This window comes from Vanacampus margaritifer, chromosome 19 (assembly GCF_051991255.1).
Source record: "Vanacampus margaritifer isolate UIUO_Vmar chromosome 19, RoL_Vmar_1.0, whole genome shotgun sequence".
NCBI classification, from domain to species: domain Eukaryota; kingdom Metazoa; phylum Chordata; class Actinopteri; order Syngnathiformes; family Syngnathidae; genus Vanacampus; species Vanacampus margaritifer.
Window position 1 is genome coordinate 16,555,756 of NC_135450.1, and position 17,495 is coordinate 16,573,250.

The 17,495-nt window shown below is 41.4% G+C and overlaps 3 protein-coding genes and 1 long non-coding RNA gene across 7 annotated transcripts; 3 read left to right on the forward strand and 1 right to left on the reverse strand.

The window, feature by feature from the left end:
• The first annotated feature begins 135 nt into the window (after nucleotides 1-135).
• On the forward strand, nucleotides 136-6,561 carry LOC144039386 (uncharacterized). Its single transcript, XM_077552694.1, has 8 exons — nucleotides 136-418; nucleotides 1,275-1,375; nucleotides 2,708-3,001; nucleotides 3,728-4,192; nucleotides 4,664-4,677; nucleotides 4,870-4,935; nucleotides 5,236-5,322; nucleotides 5,493-6,561. The coding sequence occupies exons 2-8, from the start codon at nucleotides 1,300-1,302 to the stop codon at nucleotides 5,583-5,585; spliced, it is 1,095 nt and encodes a 364-aa protein (XP_077408820.1). The 5' UTR covers nucleotides 136-418; nucleotides 1,275-1,299; the 3' UTR covers nucleotides 5,586-6,561.
• A 189-nt stretch (nucleotides 6,562-6,750) lies between these two features.
• Nucleotides 6,751-12,586, forward strand: LOC144039388 (uncharacterized). 2 transcript variants are annotated; one of them, XM_077552696.1, is made up of 4 exons: nucleotides 6,751-7,513; nucleotides 9,871-10,164; nucleotides 10,961-11,389; nucleotides 11,916-12,586. In XM_077552696.1, the coding sequence occupies exons 1-4, from the start codon at nucleotides 7,462-7,464 to the stop codon at nucleotides 11,921-11,923; spliced, it is 783 nt and encodes a 260-aa protein (XP_077408822.1). In that variant the 5' UTR covers nucleotides 6,751-7,461; the 3' UTR covers nucleotides 11,924-12,586. The 2 variants fall into 2 exon arrangements, with proteins under 2 accessions (XP_077408822.1, XP_077408823.1); XM_077552697.1 differs by lacking the exon at nucleotides 6,751-7,513 and adding an exon at nucleotides 7,522-9,789.
• Nucleotides 12,587-12,681: 95 nt separating this feature from the next.
• LOC144039378 (cytochrome P450 2K4-like) lies at nucleotides 12,682-17,195 on the reverse strand. 3 transcript variants are annotated; one of them, XM_077552683.1, is made up of 9 exons: nucleotides 16,989-17,195; nucleotides 16,177-16,339; nucleotides 15,961-16,110; nucleotides 15,185-15,345; nucleotides 14,927-15,109; nucleotides 14,698-14,836; nucleotides 13,551-13,735; nucleotides 13,223-13,364; nucleotides 12,682-12,958 (listed from the first exon to the last, which is right to left on the reverse strand). In XM_077552683.1, exons 1-9 carry the CDS (start codon nucleotides 17,193-17,195, stop codon nucleotides 12,759-12,761), a joined length of 1,530 nt encoding a protein of 509 aa, XP_077408809.1. In that variant the 3' UTR covers nucleotides 12,682-12,758. The 3 variants fall into 3 exon arrangements, with proteins under 3 accessions (XP_077408809.1, XP_077408808.1, XP_077408807.1); XM_077552682.1 differs by having other exon boundaries at nucleotides 15,961-16,339; XM_077552681.1 differs by having other exon boundaries at nucleotides 14,927-15,345; nucleotides 15,961-16,339.
• Nucleotides 16,205-17,494, forward strand: LOC144039393 (uncharacterized). Its single transcript, XR_013289432.1, has 2 exons — nucleotides 16,205-16,353; nucleotides 17,005-17,494. It is a non-coding gene; the product is annotated as an uncharacterized LOC144039393 (long non-coding RNA).
• The last annotated feature ends 1 nt before the right edge of the window (nucleotide 17,495 follows it).

Below are 17,495 nucleotides of genomic sequence, written 5' to 3' on the forward strand. Positions count from 1 at the left end.
TTTGCTGCAATCTCACAAAAACGTCAACAAAGACCGAGTATAAATAATTTTGAAACACGATAAAGCCGCCATGAAGGGAGGCTGATAATTGGAGTCAATTTTCAAAATAAGACGTTTACAAACAGTTGCTTTTACTTTGGAAAACACGCCGTTTTTCCTTTTGAATATGACGGATCAAGCTATAACAACTGGATCGTTATCAATTTGTACATTTTCTGCATGTCCTTCAATTTAAAATAAGTTTAAATGCGGCTTGCTCATTCTGAACACGGCTTATGAGACCAGAACAAATGTGTGTTTTAGAGGATGGATTTTTTTCCACCACTGAGGAACTAATGACATAAAATCAGAAGCTCAACTTGCTCAATGAAGATGAACACACGGGAATTAATTCTTATTTTTCTGCTTCAATTTCAAGGTAAACCACTTCCTGATTATTTTATTTATACCAAAGTTGTGTAAACCCGAACCCCCACTTTCACATCTTTGACACTCTGCTCACGCAAATCACAGGGAAAACGATGGCTAACGTTAGCGTGATTAGCAATATTAGAAGCCTCACTCACAACTCGCTGTACGTCCTTTTATGGTGTTACATGTTCGGTGAAAATTTGGCAAAATTGTGATGCTTACGTAACGCATGAAAAATCTAGAATAAATACACTGTATATGAATGAAACTTTTTTTGTAAGTCAGCAGCACGGTTAGCAGACTGTGAAAGAGCAACAGATGACGTGTGCTTATTGTTTAATGGATAAATTCAATAATTACTAATCAAACCGATAAATAAAACATCTATTTTGTCCTGTTGGAACTGTAGGAAATCCTCTGCTATTAAAAAAAAAATAGTTTAAATATATAGTAATATTAATAATAATAGTTAAAAGAGTGTGCTGTGGTCATCAGGAATCGAAATCTGATCAGCATGAGTGCCAGCATGTACAAATTAAAACGTGTTGGATCTAAAACTGAGCCTTGAGGAACACCACAATCCAACCAACAACCCATACAATCTCTTCCGTGTTTTTTTGCTAGCATTGCACAGTCCCCCCACTCCCCTTCCCCCCAAAAAGCAAGTAGGTTAGGATTCGTCTTTTTTTCACTTCCGCTTTGGACAACATTGTGCTGCGATTACAGAGCCACTTCTGCCGCTCGGCCGGGCTGCTTGTGAAATAATAGTTCTATAAAAGGATGAATGCAGAACAACAGTGATGCAAATGTGTGCGTTTTGGAGGGTTGGACTTTATTCTTTTTCCCCCCTTCATTTTTAACAGGTCACCACAAAGAGGAAATAATGACATGAACCAGAAGCTCAACTTGCTCAATAAGATGAACACACAGGAAATAATTCTTATTTTTCTGCTTCAATTTGAAGGTAAAAAACTTTCTGATTCATGGATATTATATTGATGCTGTGTAAAAGTTGTGTAAACGTTTTCTAACAGGAAACTTTCACTTTGCTCATGTATGTCACAGGGACAACAACTACTTTTAGCATGGTTAGCGTGGCTAGCAATATAGGAGCCTTACTCATAACTCGCTGTACGTGTTTTATGACTCCGCTGGAGAATTGGGCAAAAGCGTGATGTTTAGGTACATAGCACTTGCAAAAAAATAAAAAATATATATATACAGTATATATATATTTTTTTAAATCTATAATTAATGCACTGCATATGAGAACCAAGCTTCATTTGTATGTTCGTGATCGAAAGTTAGTCATTAGCGCGGTTAGCAGCTTGCGAAAGAGCAACGGATGACGTGCGCTTATTGTACGAGTGACGCACGTCAGGAGTCATACACGAAAACGCTGGTGCTCTGATCCAGTGGGTAAAAACAACACATCAAGAAATTGCATTCATTGATTTTAATCATATCATATCTGATAACTAAAACTGTAGGAAAGTATTGATTAGGCTGTAGTCATCAGGAGTTTAAGTGTTTCAAATATTTTTTTAAATTAGAATCTGTTATCAAAAGTGTCAGACTCATCATCATAACTGTCAAACCTACATAATATAAAATTCTTCTGCCTCCTGATGAATCCGCCGTCTTCTTAACAGTGAGTACTTAAGTGTAATTTTTTTAAGAACAAATTTGTGTCTTTCTTAAACACCATTGTCAAAGTGAATTGTTTCATTTTATAAACTGTGATGATTTTTTTGTGTAACATTGCAAAAGTAAATAAATAAAATTACTTAAATATTAAATCCAATGAAATCAATGTTAATATTCCTGTGCTTCAAAAAGTCGAACCATAAAGTATGTTTTAAAATGTTACGTACGCAAAACGGAGTCATTTGCTGGACAGATAATAAGTGTCAAGTAAAAGTAAGCTCATGAGTCTTCTTCGCTTGAAGACTTCCATACATTTTCCCGCCACTCTGATGAGCCGCTCCCCCTAGTGGCCTGCCAAGTAATTGCTCAGTAAGTAATGAACAAAGAGCGCCGTTATAGTGGCTGTATATTAACTACAAATATTGCGATACTTGCGTAGGCGTATCGATAACCTATCGGGAGACAAAGTATCACGATTGATCGCGATATCGATATATTGTTACACTCCTAATCCGTATAAGCTTCTGCCAGTGAGCTGAGCCAATATTGCTGACTAGTGCTAATTACGGTAGCTAAAGTAGCAGAGCTTATTATTATGGCGTTGGTGAGCGTGTAACTTCATTTGTTCCTCCTCTGTGGTGTCTTGCAGTCATCAGTGGCCAGAACCGAGATAAGTTTGTCAGGGCTGGTGATGCGACCATTCTGCCCTGCATGCAGTCGTCCTGTTCCAGCACAGACTGGCTGCACAGTCGCAACGGGGGCCCGCTGACGGACGTGGTGAAAAACAACACAGTTGTGAGCAGCTCGCCCGGAAGTCAGCGCCTGCGGCTGATGGACGACTGCTCGCTGCTCATTGAGCGAGTGATGGCGGAAGATGCTGGTTTCTATGGATGTGATAGAAAGCAACAACGGATATCTTACGTTTCACTGACGGTGCTGACATGTGAGTTGTCTTTTAGCACATTAGCTCCAGCTAGCTTTTATGTTTTGCAAAATTGTGGCTCCGTTGGTACTGTTAGAGCGAGTCGTTAGTCACTGCCATTAACGACTATAGACGTCAAAAATTCATGTGAAGTATTTCTATAAGTTTAACATTTTTTTCATTTCATTACATTTTTTATAAAAACCTAGAATTTTTTTATTGGACATTTATAACAGATATAAAATTATCATGCGATTAATTACGATTAAATTTAATAAAAATAATAATGTTTGGGCCCGTCAGGCGATTAAAATATTTAATTGTAACTAATCACATGACTTCACTAGTTAACTAATGATTAATCTGTTCTAAATGTACAATATTTCTTTTCTAGGTTTTCATACTCTTGTTAGCAAAAGTGGAAACAAAAATTTAAACTAATAGAAATAGTTCAAATTAATTTTTGGACGACGTCTATAGCCGTCAATGGCAGTGAACGAGCTAATTTGCCTGGAAACCAGACTCATCGCTTTAGCAGCAAGTGAGTCGCTATGAAGCACATTTCTGGAGCGGGGAAAACCTGACCGAACAGACAGTGAAAAGATCCAATCAGCAAAGAGCGGATGTGATCAAAACAGGAAGTATGTGTTGAAGAGTAACAAGCACAAGGACATGCGTATGAAATATATATTGTATTCATATGTAAGTCTGTATTGCTCTCATATTGTATCACCTTCTTCCCTGCAGTGACACTTCAGGAATCGGATCCAATGAGTGACGGACGCATGTTCCTGAAGTGTTCCGTGGCCTTCTACGAAGAAAGGTTGCAATGCAATTCAAGATCCCTCCGCTGGATGGATGAAGAAGGCAAGGAGCTTTCCTCTTATGAGGCTCAGCAAAACGGCTGCGTGTCCTTTCTCACGGTATCTCCTGTCAGCCGCCAAAGGAAGTACACGTGCCAATACGTGAAGGAAGGCCACGTAGAGATCGAGGCCCGGCACACAGTCGTTTCCACGGAAGAGAGTACGAGAGGTCCCGGGGGTCCCGTCGGTCCCGGGGGTCCCGTCGGTCCCGGGGGTCCTGGAGCGCAGTCGCTTGGCCGCAACGTGCTCATCATCGTTATCGGGGCGGTTGTCGCAGCCTTGATGCTGATTTTCATCATCGTGGCCGTCATCCTTGTCAAATTGAAGTCGAAAAGAAACGCAAGCCAAGGTACGATCATCATTCCATATTCGGTATTCAAAAGTATGGCAGTCCTTAAATCTGGCCCAACCAGCATTTGCATGGATTTGAAAAAAAGAAGAAAAAAAAATATTTTTGGGGAAAAAATATGACATTTCAACCCCCCCCCCCCTTTCTTTTAAATCGAGAGCCATTTAATTTTTTTCCACACTAATCAAAGTGTATTCAGTTGTTATTTTTGTATATTTATCTAATTAAATTCATGTATTTATTGTAAATAACATTACAAATAATATCAAATTTTATTCATACATTTCTTATTTTGCATTAAATAAATGGTTAATTGTAATTAAATAACTCTAATTATATTTTTGTATGAATGAGAAATTATTTTTTTAAGTTAAAGTGCTTAAAATCCACAGTTTCCTACCGTGCCCTCGCGTGTATGAAATCATCCTTTCTGATGACTCATCATTGCACTTGTTCTCCTTTTTTTTCCAGATTTCCCCAAACATGTAAGTCCCCCCCCCCCCTCCACAAAAAAAATTCTTCTTGCATGATGAAACGCAACAAAGCGCATTTCAACAACTGCAGTGTCAGCTGACAGTTGCAAAAGTTTGAGAAAATAATTTCGCTATGGCGTCCACTCTATTGTTTGTCAATGACTGGCGACCAGTTAAACTTGACATTTTCTGGCTGTTTGTCAGGACGAGAACATCGTGACATACGCGAGCATCAGTTATGACCGCAAGAAGGACGACGCCAAGTCCAAGGTGAGAATATTCGCATTGCTACACTGCTGCCTTGAGATAAGAGTTAAATTCTAAAGCTCCAAACGCTCACACTTCAAATTTCCTCATTGAAATGGATGGAAATGCCATTCATCCCTTCACCAAAATTTGCCACCATCTAGTGGTGGGGGTCTGAAGCGCACTTGAATCTCAAAGCATTCACTGCCCTTGACGTCTACAGTCGTCAAACGGCGGTGAATGAGTTAAAAATACATTTTTGGAATGGGTCAAGTGGCCGATGTGATATTTTGTGTGTGCCCATTTGTCTTCTCGTTTCAAAAGGACGGGTCACCGGAAGAACCTGAGAGCGGCGTGACGTATTCTACTGTGAGCCACCAGAAGAAGAAGGAAGCCCGCGCCAAGAAACAGGCCAGTAGTGCCGACTCGGTCTCGGCGTAATCTTTATCATCCCCCAAATCCAAAAGAATATTTGTTGCTTTCATCAGCTTGCTTTTATTTTCACGTTTTATAGTTTGAACACCTCTGCTGTATCCCATAAACGTGGCTGGCCTTCAAAAGCGTTATTTGTGGCTGTGCAGGTCCGTGAAGAGGACGGGGACGGAGACGGGGACGGGGACGGGGTGACCTACGCGGCCCTCAGGATCTCGCCTGAACAAGATGTCAGCAATTGAAAAAAAAAAAAGTCAACGGGAAAAGTCGTTATCAGCATTCACACACACAAGTTTGTTTTACTATCTTTGTGGGGCCATCTCATTGACATCATGCATTTCCTAACCCCAACCCTCAAAAATGATTGGCTACCCAATTCCTTACCCTAACCTCAACCATAACCCATTTCAAAGCTAAACTCTAAAACCAAGTCTTGACCCTCAAAAAGAGGTCTAAACTTGTGGGGTCCAGAAAAATGGCCCCACAAGGACGGGTGGGACCCACAACTCTGTGAAATACCGAAATGTTGTCCCCACTATGTCACAAAAACAAGACCACACACATACACAATTTTTAGGGTGACATTAAGGTGGAAAGACAACTCGTTTTATTATTTATTCTGAAATTGTGTGTGCGCAGCCATCGTTTTTATTCTTCATATAAATATGACTTTTCATATGACTAAATCCCGGGCAGACGAATCACGTTTAACACCGATAGAAATAAAAATGCCACGGTTGATCTTTGAACCGCATGTAATTGGCTTTATGGACTTTTGATTCCATGACAAATCAGGGTTTGCTTTTTGCCTCCAGATACCAATTTTCCCCTCTCTCATCGAGCAATATCTTGTATCCACACACTCTAAAAAGTCTACACACCCATGTTTCCACATTTGTTTGGCAGATTTTGTTGCGGTCTGATGAGCGCAATATGTAACTTTTTGGACCGAATTCCAAAAGAACTCCAAAGTGACGATGATGAAGGGTATTGACTGGAAATGTGAAATGATGAGTAGGTCAGGTTCAAACAAAACCTTCAGGCTTTTGCTACAGAATAACAAAATGTCAGGAAAAGCCTACTAGATCAAACGAGCTTGATTTGGGGTTGCTGGGTGGCAGTTGTGTGCTGTGACTCCCATTTAACTCGAGTTGGAATGTGATTGGTTCATTATTATTATCAACGCAGCCACGATTTTCAATAAACTCACTCATCTTAGTCATTTTTGTTGTCATTTCAGTAAAAAGTATTCAAACAGGGGTGTGTAAACTTTTCCTATCCACTGTATTTTTTTTTTTTATGTGAAAATAAATGCTTCCGCTTGTCCCTTTTGTCAATATGTATATAAACACAATACTTTAGAAAAAAAAAGACGATTTTAATTAAATCTTTGAATGCATCCACAATAAGCACACCTTACAAACGTGTTCAATCATATTTATTCACTAACATAATTTTCGGTAAACTCTCGCTAGCATCTACTGTAAATGTAAACATTTCACCGTTCGCTTGCTAGCTCGGAGACGGCGCGAAGCTTATGCGGGGCGGGGCAGAGCGTGCCGCCCACGCAGGGGGTCAAGTCCAGCTCGTCCTTGGTGACCCCCGAGGGGGGCCGGAAGCGGAAGTGCTGCAGCAGCGTGACGAAGAAGATGAAGAGCTCCATGCGGGCCAGGCTCTCTCCCAGGCAAACACTGCGACCTGCCGCGCATCCAGCAGAGGGCGATACCATCAGCAAAACTTTTGGAGGGGGCGGGGTTACTAAGCTATCGTTATTTGTCATAAAATACACACTATACATAACGTAGCGTAACAAACTATAAACATGATTCTCACTTTATTTTCTGAATTCTTACTTTAAAGTAAGATTTTTCACTTCAATCTCAGAATTCTGACTGAATTGTGTCGGGAAGTCAGAAAGTCAGGATTCTGAGAATGAAGTGAGAATCCTCCCAACCTTTTTTGTCTCTCCACTGGCCCTAATCTCTTCTGTAATTTTTTGCTAGCATTGCAAAGCTCCCCCCACCCCACCCCACCCGCCCTGATTTTTTCCCCCTTCATTTTTAACAGGTCACCACAAACAGGAACTAATGACATAAAATCAGAAGCTCAACTTGCTCAATGAAGATGAACACACGGGAAGTAATTCTTATTTTTCTGCTTCAATTTCAAGGTAAACTACTTCCTGATTATTTTATTTATACCAAAGTTGTGTAAACCGGAACCTCCACTTTCACATCTTTGACACACTGCTCACGCAAATCACAGGGAAAACGATGGCTAACGTTAGCGTGATTAGCAATATTAGAAGCCTCACTCACAACTCACTGTACGTCCTTTTATGGTGTTACATGTTCGGTGAAAATTTGGCAAAATTGTGATGCTTACGTAACGCATGAAAAATCTAGAATAAATACACTGTATATGAATGAAACTTTTTTTGTAAGTCAGCAGCACGGTGAGTGAAGGCATTATTTGATTACTTTATTAAGTGTAGTCTTTTGCGTGTTCAAATAAATCAGAATTGAGATCTTCATGAAAAAGTTTCCCTTGCAAGGATTTTATTAAGAGCTCTTAAGACAAAGGAAAAAAGCTTACATTCGAAAGGTGATGTTAAGCTTCCAGTGTGTCGAATATGGAAACACAGTCGCTTTATACTAGTACAAAAGATTCTCCCCCCCTTAGACTTGACAAAGAATTAGTGTTCTTAATAAGCAAAAATGATGATACTGATACGATTATCTCAGCTCCCCACCAGCCTCGGAGAATTTATGTAGACAGGCTTTGACCTTGGACCTTCAGTTTTTACGACCAAATAACTAATTACATGAGAACTTGACAACTTTTAAAACATACACATTCTTATCTCAAGAGCTGGCAGGGAGTGAGAGGTTCCAATATATTTCACAAAATCATTATCACAGTGTTATTCATTTAACTACACATAGTTATATGGCATCTATATACCTATAAGTAAATTCAAAAACAGTAAAAATATAAATTGAAAATGTTAAATGTCAACATTAGCAGCCTGTGAAAGAGCAACAGATGACGTGTGCTTATTGTCTAATGGATACATTCAATTAATACTAATCAAACCGATAAATAAAACATCTATTTTGTCCTGTTGGAACTGTAGGAAATCCTCTGCTATTCAAAAAAAATTGTTTACATATATAGTAATAATAATAATAATAGTTAAAAGAGTGTGCTGTGGTCATCAGGAATCGAAATCTGATCATCATAACTAAAAATTATATGATGAAAAAATATTCTGTCTCCTGTTGACTGAGTGCCAGCATGTACAAATTAAAACGTGTTGGATCTAAAACTGAGCCTTGAGGAACACCCCCCACCCCCCCCCCCCCCCCCCCACACACACACACTCCCCTTCCCCCCAAAAAGCAAGTAAGTTAGGGTTAGTCTTTTTTTCCCTTCCGCTTTGGACAAGATTGTGCTGCGATTACAGAGACACTTCTGCCGCTCGGCCGGGCTGCATATGAGAACCAAGCTTCATTTGTATGTTCGTGATCGAAAAGTTAGTCATTAGCGCGGTTAGCAGCTTGCGAAAGAGCAACGGATGGCGTGCGCTTATTGTACGAGTGACGCACGTCAGGAGTCATACACGAAAACGCTGGTGCTCTGATCCAGTGGGTAAAAACAACACTTCAAGAAATTGCATTCATTGATTTTAATCATATCATATCTGATAACTAAAACTGTAGGAAAGTATTGATTAGGCTGTAGTCATCAGGAGTTTAAGTGTTTCAAATATTTTTTTAAATTAGAATCTGTTATCAAAAGTGTCAGACTCATCATCATAACTGTCAAACCTACATAATATAAAATTCTTCTGCCTCCTGATGAATCCGCCGTCTTCTTAACAGTGAGTACTTAAGTGTATTTTTTTAAGAACAAATTTGTGTCTTTCTTAACCACCATTGTCAAAGTGAATTGTTTCATTTCATAAACTGTGATTAAGTTTTTGTGTAACATTGCAAAAGTAAATAATTAAAATTACTTAAATATTAAATCCAATGAAATCAATGTTAATATTCCTGTGCTTCAAAAAGTCGAACCATAAAGTATGTTTTAAAATGTTACGTACGCAAAACGGAGTCATTTGCTGGACAGATAATAAGTGTCAAGTAAAAGTAAGCTCATGAGTCTTCTTCGCTTGAAGACTTCCATACATTTTCCCGCCACTCTGATGAGCCGCTCCCCCTAGTGGCCTGCCAAGTAATTGCTCAGTAAGTAATGAACAAAGAGCGCCGTTATAGTGGCTGTATATTAACTACAAATATCGCGATACTTGCGTAGGCGTATCGATAACCTATCGGGAGACAAACTATCACGATTGATCGCGATATCGATTTATCGGCACACTCCTAATCCGTATAAGCTTCTGCCAGTGATCTGAGCCAATATTGCTGACTCGTGCTAATAATGGTAGCTAAAGTAGCAGAGCTTATTATTATGCCGTTGGTGAGCGTGTAACTTCATTTGTTCCTCCTCTGTGGTGTCTTGCAGTCATCAGTGGCCAGAACCGATATAAGTTTGTCAGGGCTGGTGATGCGACCATTCTGCCCTGCATGCAGTCGTCCTGTTCCAGCACAGACTGGCTGCACAGTCGCAACGGGGGCCCGCTGATGGACGTGGTGAAAAACAACACAGTTGTGAGCAGCTCGCCCGGAAGTCAGCGCCTGCGGCTGATGGACGACTGCTCGCTGCTCATTGAGCGAGTGATGGCGGAAGATGCTGGTTACTATGGATGTGATAGAGATCAACAACAGATATTAGAAGTTTTACTGACGGTGCTGACATGTGAGTTGTCTTTTAGCACATTAGCTCCAGCTAGCTTTTATGTTTTGCAAAATTGTGGCTCCGTTGATACTGTTAGAGCGAGTAATGAAGTGACTCAAGTGTTGACAATTAGAATCCTGGTTTAGAGAGTCTGCTATCGAAGTGTCCTTGGGCAAGACACTGAAGCCTAACTCATTCACTGCCATTGACGACTATAGACGTCAAAAATTCATGTGAAGTATTTCTATTAGTTTAACATTTTTTTCCATTTTATTACATTTTTTATAAAAACCTATAATTTTTTATTGTACATTTATAACAGATATAAAATTATCATGCGATTAAATTTAATAAAAATAATAATGATTAGGCCCGTCAGGCGATTAAAATATTTAATTGTAACTAATTGTAACATGACTTCACTTAATTAATCTGTTCTAAATTTACAATATTTTTTTTTTCTAGGTTTTCATACTCTTGTTAGCAAAAGTGGAAAAAAAAATTAAACTAATAGAAATAGTTCAAATTAATTTTTGGACGACGTCTATAGCCGTCAATGGCAGTGAACGAGCTAATTTGCCTGCAAACCAGACTCATCGCTTTAGCAGCAAGTGAGTCGCTATGAAGCACATTTCTGGAGCGGGGAAAACCTGACCGAACAGACAGTGAAAAGATCCAATCAGCAAAGAGCGGATGTGATCAAAACAGGAAGTATGTGTTGAAGAGTAGCAAGCACAAGGACATGCGTATGAAATCTATATTGTATTCATATGTAAGTCTGTATTGCTCTCATATTGTATCACCTTCTTCCCTGCAGTGACACTTCAGGAATCGGATCCAATGAGTGACGGACGCATGTTCCTGAAGTGTTCCGTGGCCTTCTACGAAGACAGGTTGCAATGCAATTCAAGATCCCTCCGCTGGATGGATGAAGAAGGCAAAGAGCTTTCCTCTTATGGGGTTCAGCAAAACGGCTGCGTGTCCTTTCTCACGGTATCTCCTGTCAGCCGCCAAAGGAAGTACACGTGCCAATGCGTGAAGGGAGGCCACGTAGAGGTCGAGGCCCGGTACACAGTCGTTTCCACGGAAGAGAGTACGAGAGGTCCCGGGGGTCCTGGAGCGCAGTCGCCTGGCCGCAACGTGCTCATCTTCGTTATCAGGGCGGTTGTCGCAGCCTTGATGCTGATTTTCCTCATCGTGGCCGTCATCCTTGTCAAATTGAAGTCGAAAAGAAACGCAAGCCAAGGTACGATCATCATTCCATAATCGGTATTCAAAAGTACGGCAGTTCTTAAATATGGCCCATTTGCATGGATTTAAAAAAAAGAAGAAAAAAAAGAATCTTTTTTGGGGAAAATGGTTAATTTCACGAAAAAATATAACATTTTAACCTTTTTTTCCAGATTGTTTCTAGAAATATTTTGAGTGTTCATAACTAATCATAACTCTAATGCTGCAACAGTAATACCGCACAACTTTTTCCTCTAAGGGTTGCATAAAAAAAATTGTCAACCAGTTTAAAATGTTTGTTTTTTTGTACTACATGCTAAAACGAATCGATGGTAGATCTGCACCTCCACGGGCTGCATCTGAATCCGTTTTGTTTATTTTTTAAATAGCATCGCGCACCACGTCAAAAGTATTTATTGTCAGCATATGCTGATAAAATAATGTGGGCGGGCCGCAAACGGCCCCTGGGCCATAGTTTGAACACCTCTGCTGTATCCCATAAACTTGGCTGGCCTTTAAAAGCGTTATTTGTGGCTGTGCAGGTCCGTGATGAGGACGAGGACGAGGACGGGGCCCTCAGGATCTCGCCTGAACAAGATGTCGGAATCACGTTTAACACCGATAGAAAGAAAAATGCTTCGGTTGATCTTTGAACCGCATGTAATTGGCTTTATGGACTTTTGATTCCATGACAAATCAGCGTTTGCTTTTTGCCTCCAGATACCAATTTTCCCCTCTCTCATCGAGCAATATCTTGTATCCACACGCTCTAAAAAGTCTACACACCCATGTTTCCACATTAGTTTGGCAGATTTTGTTGCGGTCTGATGAGAGCAATATGTAACTTTTTGGACCGAATTCCAAAAGAACTCCACAGTGCCGACGATGAAGGGTATTGACTGGAAATGTGAAATGATGACATTTTGTTATTCTGTAGCAATACAGAATAACAAAATGTCAGGAAAAGCCTACTAGATCATACGAGCTTGATTTGGGGTTACTGGGTGGCAGGTGTGTGCTGTGACTCCCATTTAACTCGAGTTGGAATGTGTTTGGTTCCTTATTATTATCAACGCAGCCACAATTTCAATAAACTCACTCATCTTAGTCATTTTTGTTGTCATTTCAGTAAAAAGTATTCAAACGGGTGTGTAAACTTTTCCTAACCACTGTATTTTTTTTTTTTATGTGAAAATAAATGCTTCCGCTTGTCCCTTTTGTCAATATGTATATAAACACAATACTTTAGAAAAAAAAAGACGATTTTAATTAAATCTTTGAATGCATCCACAATAAGCACACCTTACAAACGTGTTCAATCATATTTATTCACTAACATAATTTTCGGTAAACTCTCGCTAGCATCTACTGTAAATGTAAACATTTCACCGTTCGCTTGCTAGCTCGGAGACGGCGCGAAGCTTATGCGGGGCGGGGCAGAGCGTGCCGCCCACGCAGGGGGTCAAGTCCAGCTCGTCCTCGGTGACCCCCGAGGGGGGCCGGAAGCGGAAGTGCTGCAGCAGCGTGACGAAGAAGATGAAGAGCTCCATGCGGGCCAGGCTCTCTCCCAGGCAAACTCTGCGACCTGCCGCGCATCCAGCAGAGGGCGATACCATCAGCAAAACTTTTTTTTTGGGGGGGGGGGGGGTTACTTGCTATCGTTATTAAGTACACTCCAGTATTTGGTTTGTGTTGTTTTCCAGTTTAGTTGATTTGGTTGACTTAGTTGGTTAGTTATGTTTATAGTTTGTTACGCTACGTTATGTGTAGAGAGTATTTTATGACAAATAACCAGCCAAACACTCAAGTTCTGCCTTGCAACTAGCATATTTCCCATTGTGTGACGCACCTGCCGAGAAGGGCATGAAGGCGTCGGGCTTGACGAACTTTCCGTCCTCGTCCAGGAAATGTTGAGGATGGAAGGCGAGCGGCTTCTCCCACTCGCTCTCGTCATGCAGGACGGACGTCAGGAGAGGGTACACTGTCGTACCCTGCCAGGGTGGAGGAGCCGTTTAGCTGTGGTGGGAAGTAACCAACTACCAATACTTGGTTGCTGTACTGTTTCAGGTATCTCTACTTTAGTTGAGTATTTTTTTCATGGACAACATTAAATGGTGGGATATCCCTGCTTCGAGATTTACTTGTATTTGGGTTAAAAAAAAAAAAAGTTTGCTGACCTTCTTGATGAAGAAGCCCCTGAAGGTGACGTCCTGGCTGGTCTGGTGAGGGATGGCCATGGGAATGATGTCGGCCAGCCTTTGCGTCTCGTGGATGACGGCGTCGGTGAAGGGCAAGTTCTTGCGGTCCTCCACCTGGACCTGACGATGTCCGATCACTTGCTTCAGCTCCTCTTTGACCTTCTCTGCGGATTCACAAGAAAACAAAGAACTAGGAAAAGTGGCTGATTATTTTGTTGCTTATTTTTTTAATTTTATTTTTTAAATCTAACACAAACGTGGGAAGAACGCCTGTTTTTGTCAATGTGTTGTCAAGTCTGTGACCTGCGCAACAGGTATGAGCTTTTATTTTGATAGGATCACTCAGGAGGAGAGAAAAGGAAGAGGAAGTGGAGAAGCAGGAAATGAAAAACAGACCAGCTGTGCTGTGTGAGTGTTTGGTTCAAGAAAAAAACCAAATCAGAAGAGGAGGTCTTCCTTGGACAAACTGTAAGGATACCACTGGTAGGATTGTGTACATGCTAATGCTATTATGTTGAATTTTCTAATTTCTTGGTTCATGTTACCTTCGCTATTAGCTTAACATGTTAATAATAACAAAAATTTTGCTGTTTCAAATGTTCAATAATTAGTTGCACGCTGTTCAGGTGATTAGCATAGCAATTAGCTTGACATGCTAATGAATGATAACATGAAATGCTAATTGTCAATCCTAAGTACCATGTGGTCTGAAATTTGACAAGGAGCCAAACAAACCTTAGCCTAGATTAATTTAAGGTATGCTTAAGCGATGTGGTTATTTTGTTTGGTTAAATGCTTTTTCTTATAATTATTTAATGCATGTTTAGGAACTCATTAGGTACAGTATGTGTCATTTTAAAACATAAATGTTTTTAAACACTTGGCCACTTTTACTATTCTTTTTACTTCGTTATAGCAGACCAGTATAATTAAGTAGCTAGTGACATTAAGACACAAAAAGGACTCAACAGGTGGCCTGAACTGGAAAGAACAACTTTTATTTGTGGCGCAGAAAGTGGATGGATGGATTTTTCGTTTTGCCAAATGTGCAAGTCAAATTGACCCAAAACTTCAAAAAAGTCAGCATTCAATTTAGGCTTGGATTATAAATAAATATATTTGTTACCTTGTATGTCGGGATACTTGGCCATTATGAGGAGCGCCCACCTCAGCGTGGTGGAGGTGGTTTCTGTGCCTGCACCAAACAAGTCAAAGACGGTCCCCATAAGATTCAAATTGTGGAAGTGACCCACATCCCCGGCGTCCTGCGCAAAAAGGAAAGCTCAATGCTATCTTTGTAGAGAATCATTCAATCTCCAGGCAAAGGGCAAATAAATTGTGTTGCATTGCGCAACCTCCAGTTGCTGCTGTTGGATGAGGAAGGCGTCCACCAAGCCTCGGCTGCTCTGCGGGTTGAGATTCTCCTTCAGACCCTGGATCAGTTCCGTGGCCTGCTTGCGGTTGGCCATCACATTCCTGCGGAGCTCCTCTTTCGCCGACGAGAACCACTTGCCGAGCCACGGGAACATGTTGTACAACTGAGGAAAAGCAACTTCTATGAAAATGCATCTGGTCCGGGTCACCGACATGGAAATGGACGGCATTCGATCTACCTGCAAGGACGGACTGCCCAAGAGATGAATGTTTCTGCTCATGCGCTGCACCATGGCCGTGAAGGCGGGGTCGTCGTACTGGAACCTGCTGCCGAACACCAGCGAGCAGATGATGTTGGACACGGCGTAGTTGACTGGCCGCTGCGTGTCGAACGCGTCACCTGAAACAGAAACGGATTATTTTTTAAAAATCCACTGGTTGAAACTGGAAACGGGTTGAACAGTTAAAAAAATAAATACTAGCGGGAATGGTCTTCCATATACCACCCAAATTGAGTTTGCAAATACATTTTGCTAGCAACACGCTAATAATGCACTCCATGCCTTGAAAACATACTTGGAGAAAATTGTCTATTCTGCCCTTGCTACGTCCCTGCTACAGCTAGACGACTCCTTCAATGATATCACCTGACCTGTAGATGATTCTTGCACTTTTATTCACCGTAGACAGATAAAATTGTAACAACAAGCACATAACAACTTGCATGCCGTTGTAAAATAATATACAATAAAATGCTGTGCCTCACTTGTCTGCTATATGAGCATGCTAACGTATGTGAGCTAACCCGCCAATTGCTAGCTTGATGCTAATCGCTAGCTATCGTAAATGCTAATCGTAAGTAAAGGTATGTCTAGCATCTCTCTGATACAAACTTTAAAACGTTAACAACCCTCTAATTTATAGTGACTACATTTCACAGAACATTCTAAATAAGCAAAGTGTGCATTTCGTTATTTTATTTATTTTTTAAGCTGTGAAAGTTGCCTTGCATCACCGCTGAAATTCTTGAAGACTTCCAGGAGGTGCTGACATTCCTCGACGATCTTGTCCTCGCACGCCTTCCGTCCCATCCCGAAGTCTCTCAGGTTGCTCAAAGCGAAGCGCCGCATCTCCTTCCACGAGTCTCCGTTGGCCCATACGACGCCTCGGGTGAGCGCAAGAATGTCATTCCACTTCCTGTGCGCGTTATCATTGCCGCGTGCGCGTTTACCGTTCACCAGCTTGTCCTCCTTGAGCGCTTCCATCGGTTGTCGTTCTCCAAACTCTTCGGCACGCTGGACCAGGGCCTCCTTCACGGTCTTGAATCCGGCCAGAACCACCACCTTTTTGGGGCCCATGTGGAAGGTGAACACTTGGCCGTACTTCTTTGACATCTTGGACCAAAGAGGTGAGGTTTCAACGACACGATGAACAAACAAGAGCAAAACAAACATTGGACTGATAATTCCTAATGAGTATTTTAAGCGCACAAATAATCCAAAATTGACAAACGACAAGTGTGATTATATTATGCTTAGTGTACTTTTTTGGAAAGTGTCGCTTGAGCTGGAAATTGCTGTGTGTGACTCGCTAACCATTAATGTTGCTAACCTTCGACTGGGGGGTGTTGGAAAGACACCAAATCTGTGGAACCGGAGCAGAGTCCACAAATGTTTTAGGTTTGTTTTATATTGTGTTTCTGTAAAGCGCTTTGTGACAGCTAAGGCTGTTTAAAAGCACCATATAGATAAATGACTTGACAAATCGGAAGTCTTATTATTTCAAGTATCAGTACTGTACTCGCAACTGCGGCTGATAGCAGTGTTGGGCGCCCTCTTGTGGCCATTTTATGACCAGGAAGAAGAAATTAGAATAGAATATTGACATTAATTACATGCATTGGGGGGGGGGGGGGTCATGTAGTAAGTACTAGTGGTACTCGACTTGAACTGGTCAGCTTATTAAAACTAAGAAGTCAAATACGTGTACGCGTACGTGCCGTGTGAATGCGTGCGTGCGTGCTCGGGCACGATCGTCTCTCACTTCCAAGAGGGTCCAGTGCGGTCCGTGCAGGTTGAGATGAAGCAGGTTCCCGAGCAGCGGCAGCGGCCTGGGACCCGGAGGCTCGTGCCGCCGAGGCTCCGGTGTGCTGGAGGCAGACGACCAGGCCACATAGGCGAGGAGCAGCACCAGAACCGAGCCCAGTACGGAGCTGGAGCTCAGCGGGAATAGAGCGCCCGAAACGTCCATGTTTTGGGAGGCCGATCGAGTGACGACGACGACGACGACGACGACGACGACTCATAAACCCTAACCCAGGCAGATGAATCATGGTTAATGTTTAACACCGATAGAAAAATACACAGATTAATCTTTGACCCGCATGCGACTGACTTTACGGACTTTTACTCCATGACAAATTTAACAAATCATCAGCCTGTTAAAAAGTAGAAGAGTAAAGTACGCTTGAGTCAAAAGACCGGGTTGGGAGACTTCGTCTTGAAATAGGCTGAAAAAATTTTGTTTTAACAAATGCAAATGAACAATGAC

Coding starts and splice junctions, on each gene's coding strand:
- LOC144039388 (XM_077552696.1), top strand. CDS start 7,462: ATGAAGATGAACACACGGGAAGTAATTCTTATTTTTCTGCTTCAATTT. Junction 7,514..9,870: donor TTTTCTGCTTCAATTTCAAG/GTAAACTACTTC, acceptor GGTGTCTTGCAG/TCATCAGTGGCCAGAACCGA. Junction 10,165..10,960: donor TTTACTGACGGTGCTGACAT/GTGAGTTGTCTT, acceptor TCTTCCCTGCAG/TGACACTTCAGGAATCGGAT.
- LOC144039386 (XM_077552694.1), top strand. CDS start 1,300: ATGAACCAGAAGCTCAACTTGCTCAATAAGATGAACACACAGGAAATA. Junction 1,376..2,707: donor TTTTCTGCTTCAATTTGAAG/GTAAAAAACTTT, acceptor GGTGTCTTGCAG/TCATCAGTGGCCAGAACCGA. Junction 3,002..3,727: donor TTCACTGACGGTGCTGACAT/GTGAGTTGTCTT, acceptor TCTTCCCTGCAG/TGACACTTCAGGAATCGGAT.
- LOC144039378 (XM_077552681.1), bottom strand. CDS start 17,195: ATGGACGTTTCGGGCGCTCTATTCCCGCTGAGCTCCAGCTCCGTACTG. Junction 16,340..16,988: donor CGCACTGGACCCTCTTGGAA/GTGAGAGACGAT, acceptor CTTTGGTCCAAG/ATGTCAAAGAAGTACGGCCA. Junction 13,736..14,697: donor CAAGTATCCCGACATACAAG/GTAACAAATATA, acceptor GTGAATCCGCAG/AGAAGGTCAAAGAGGAGCTG.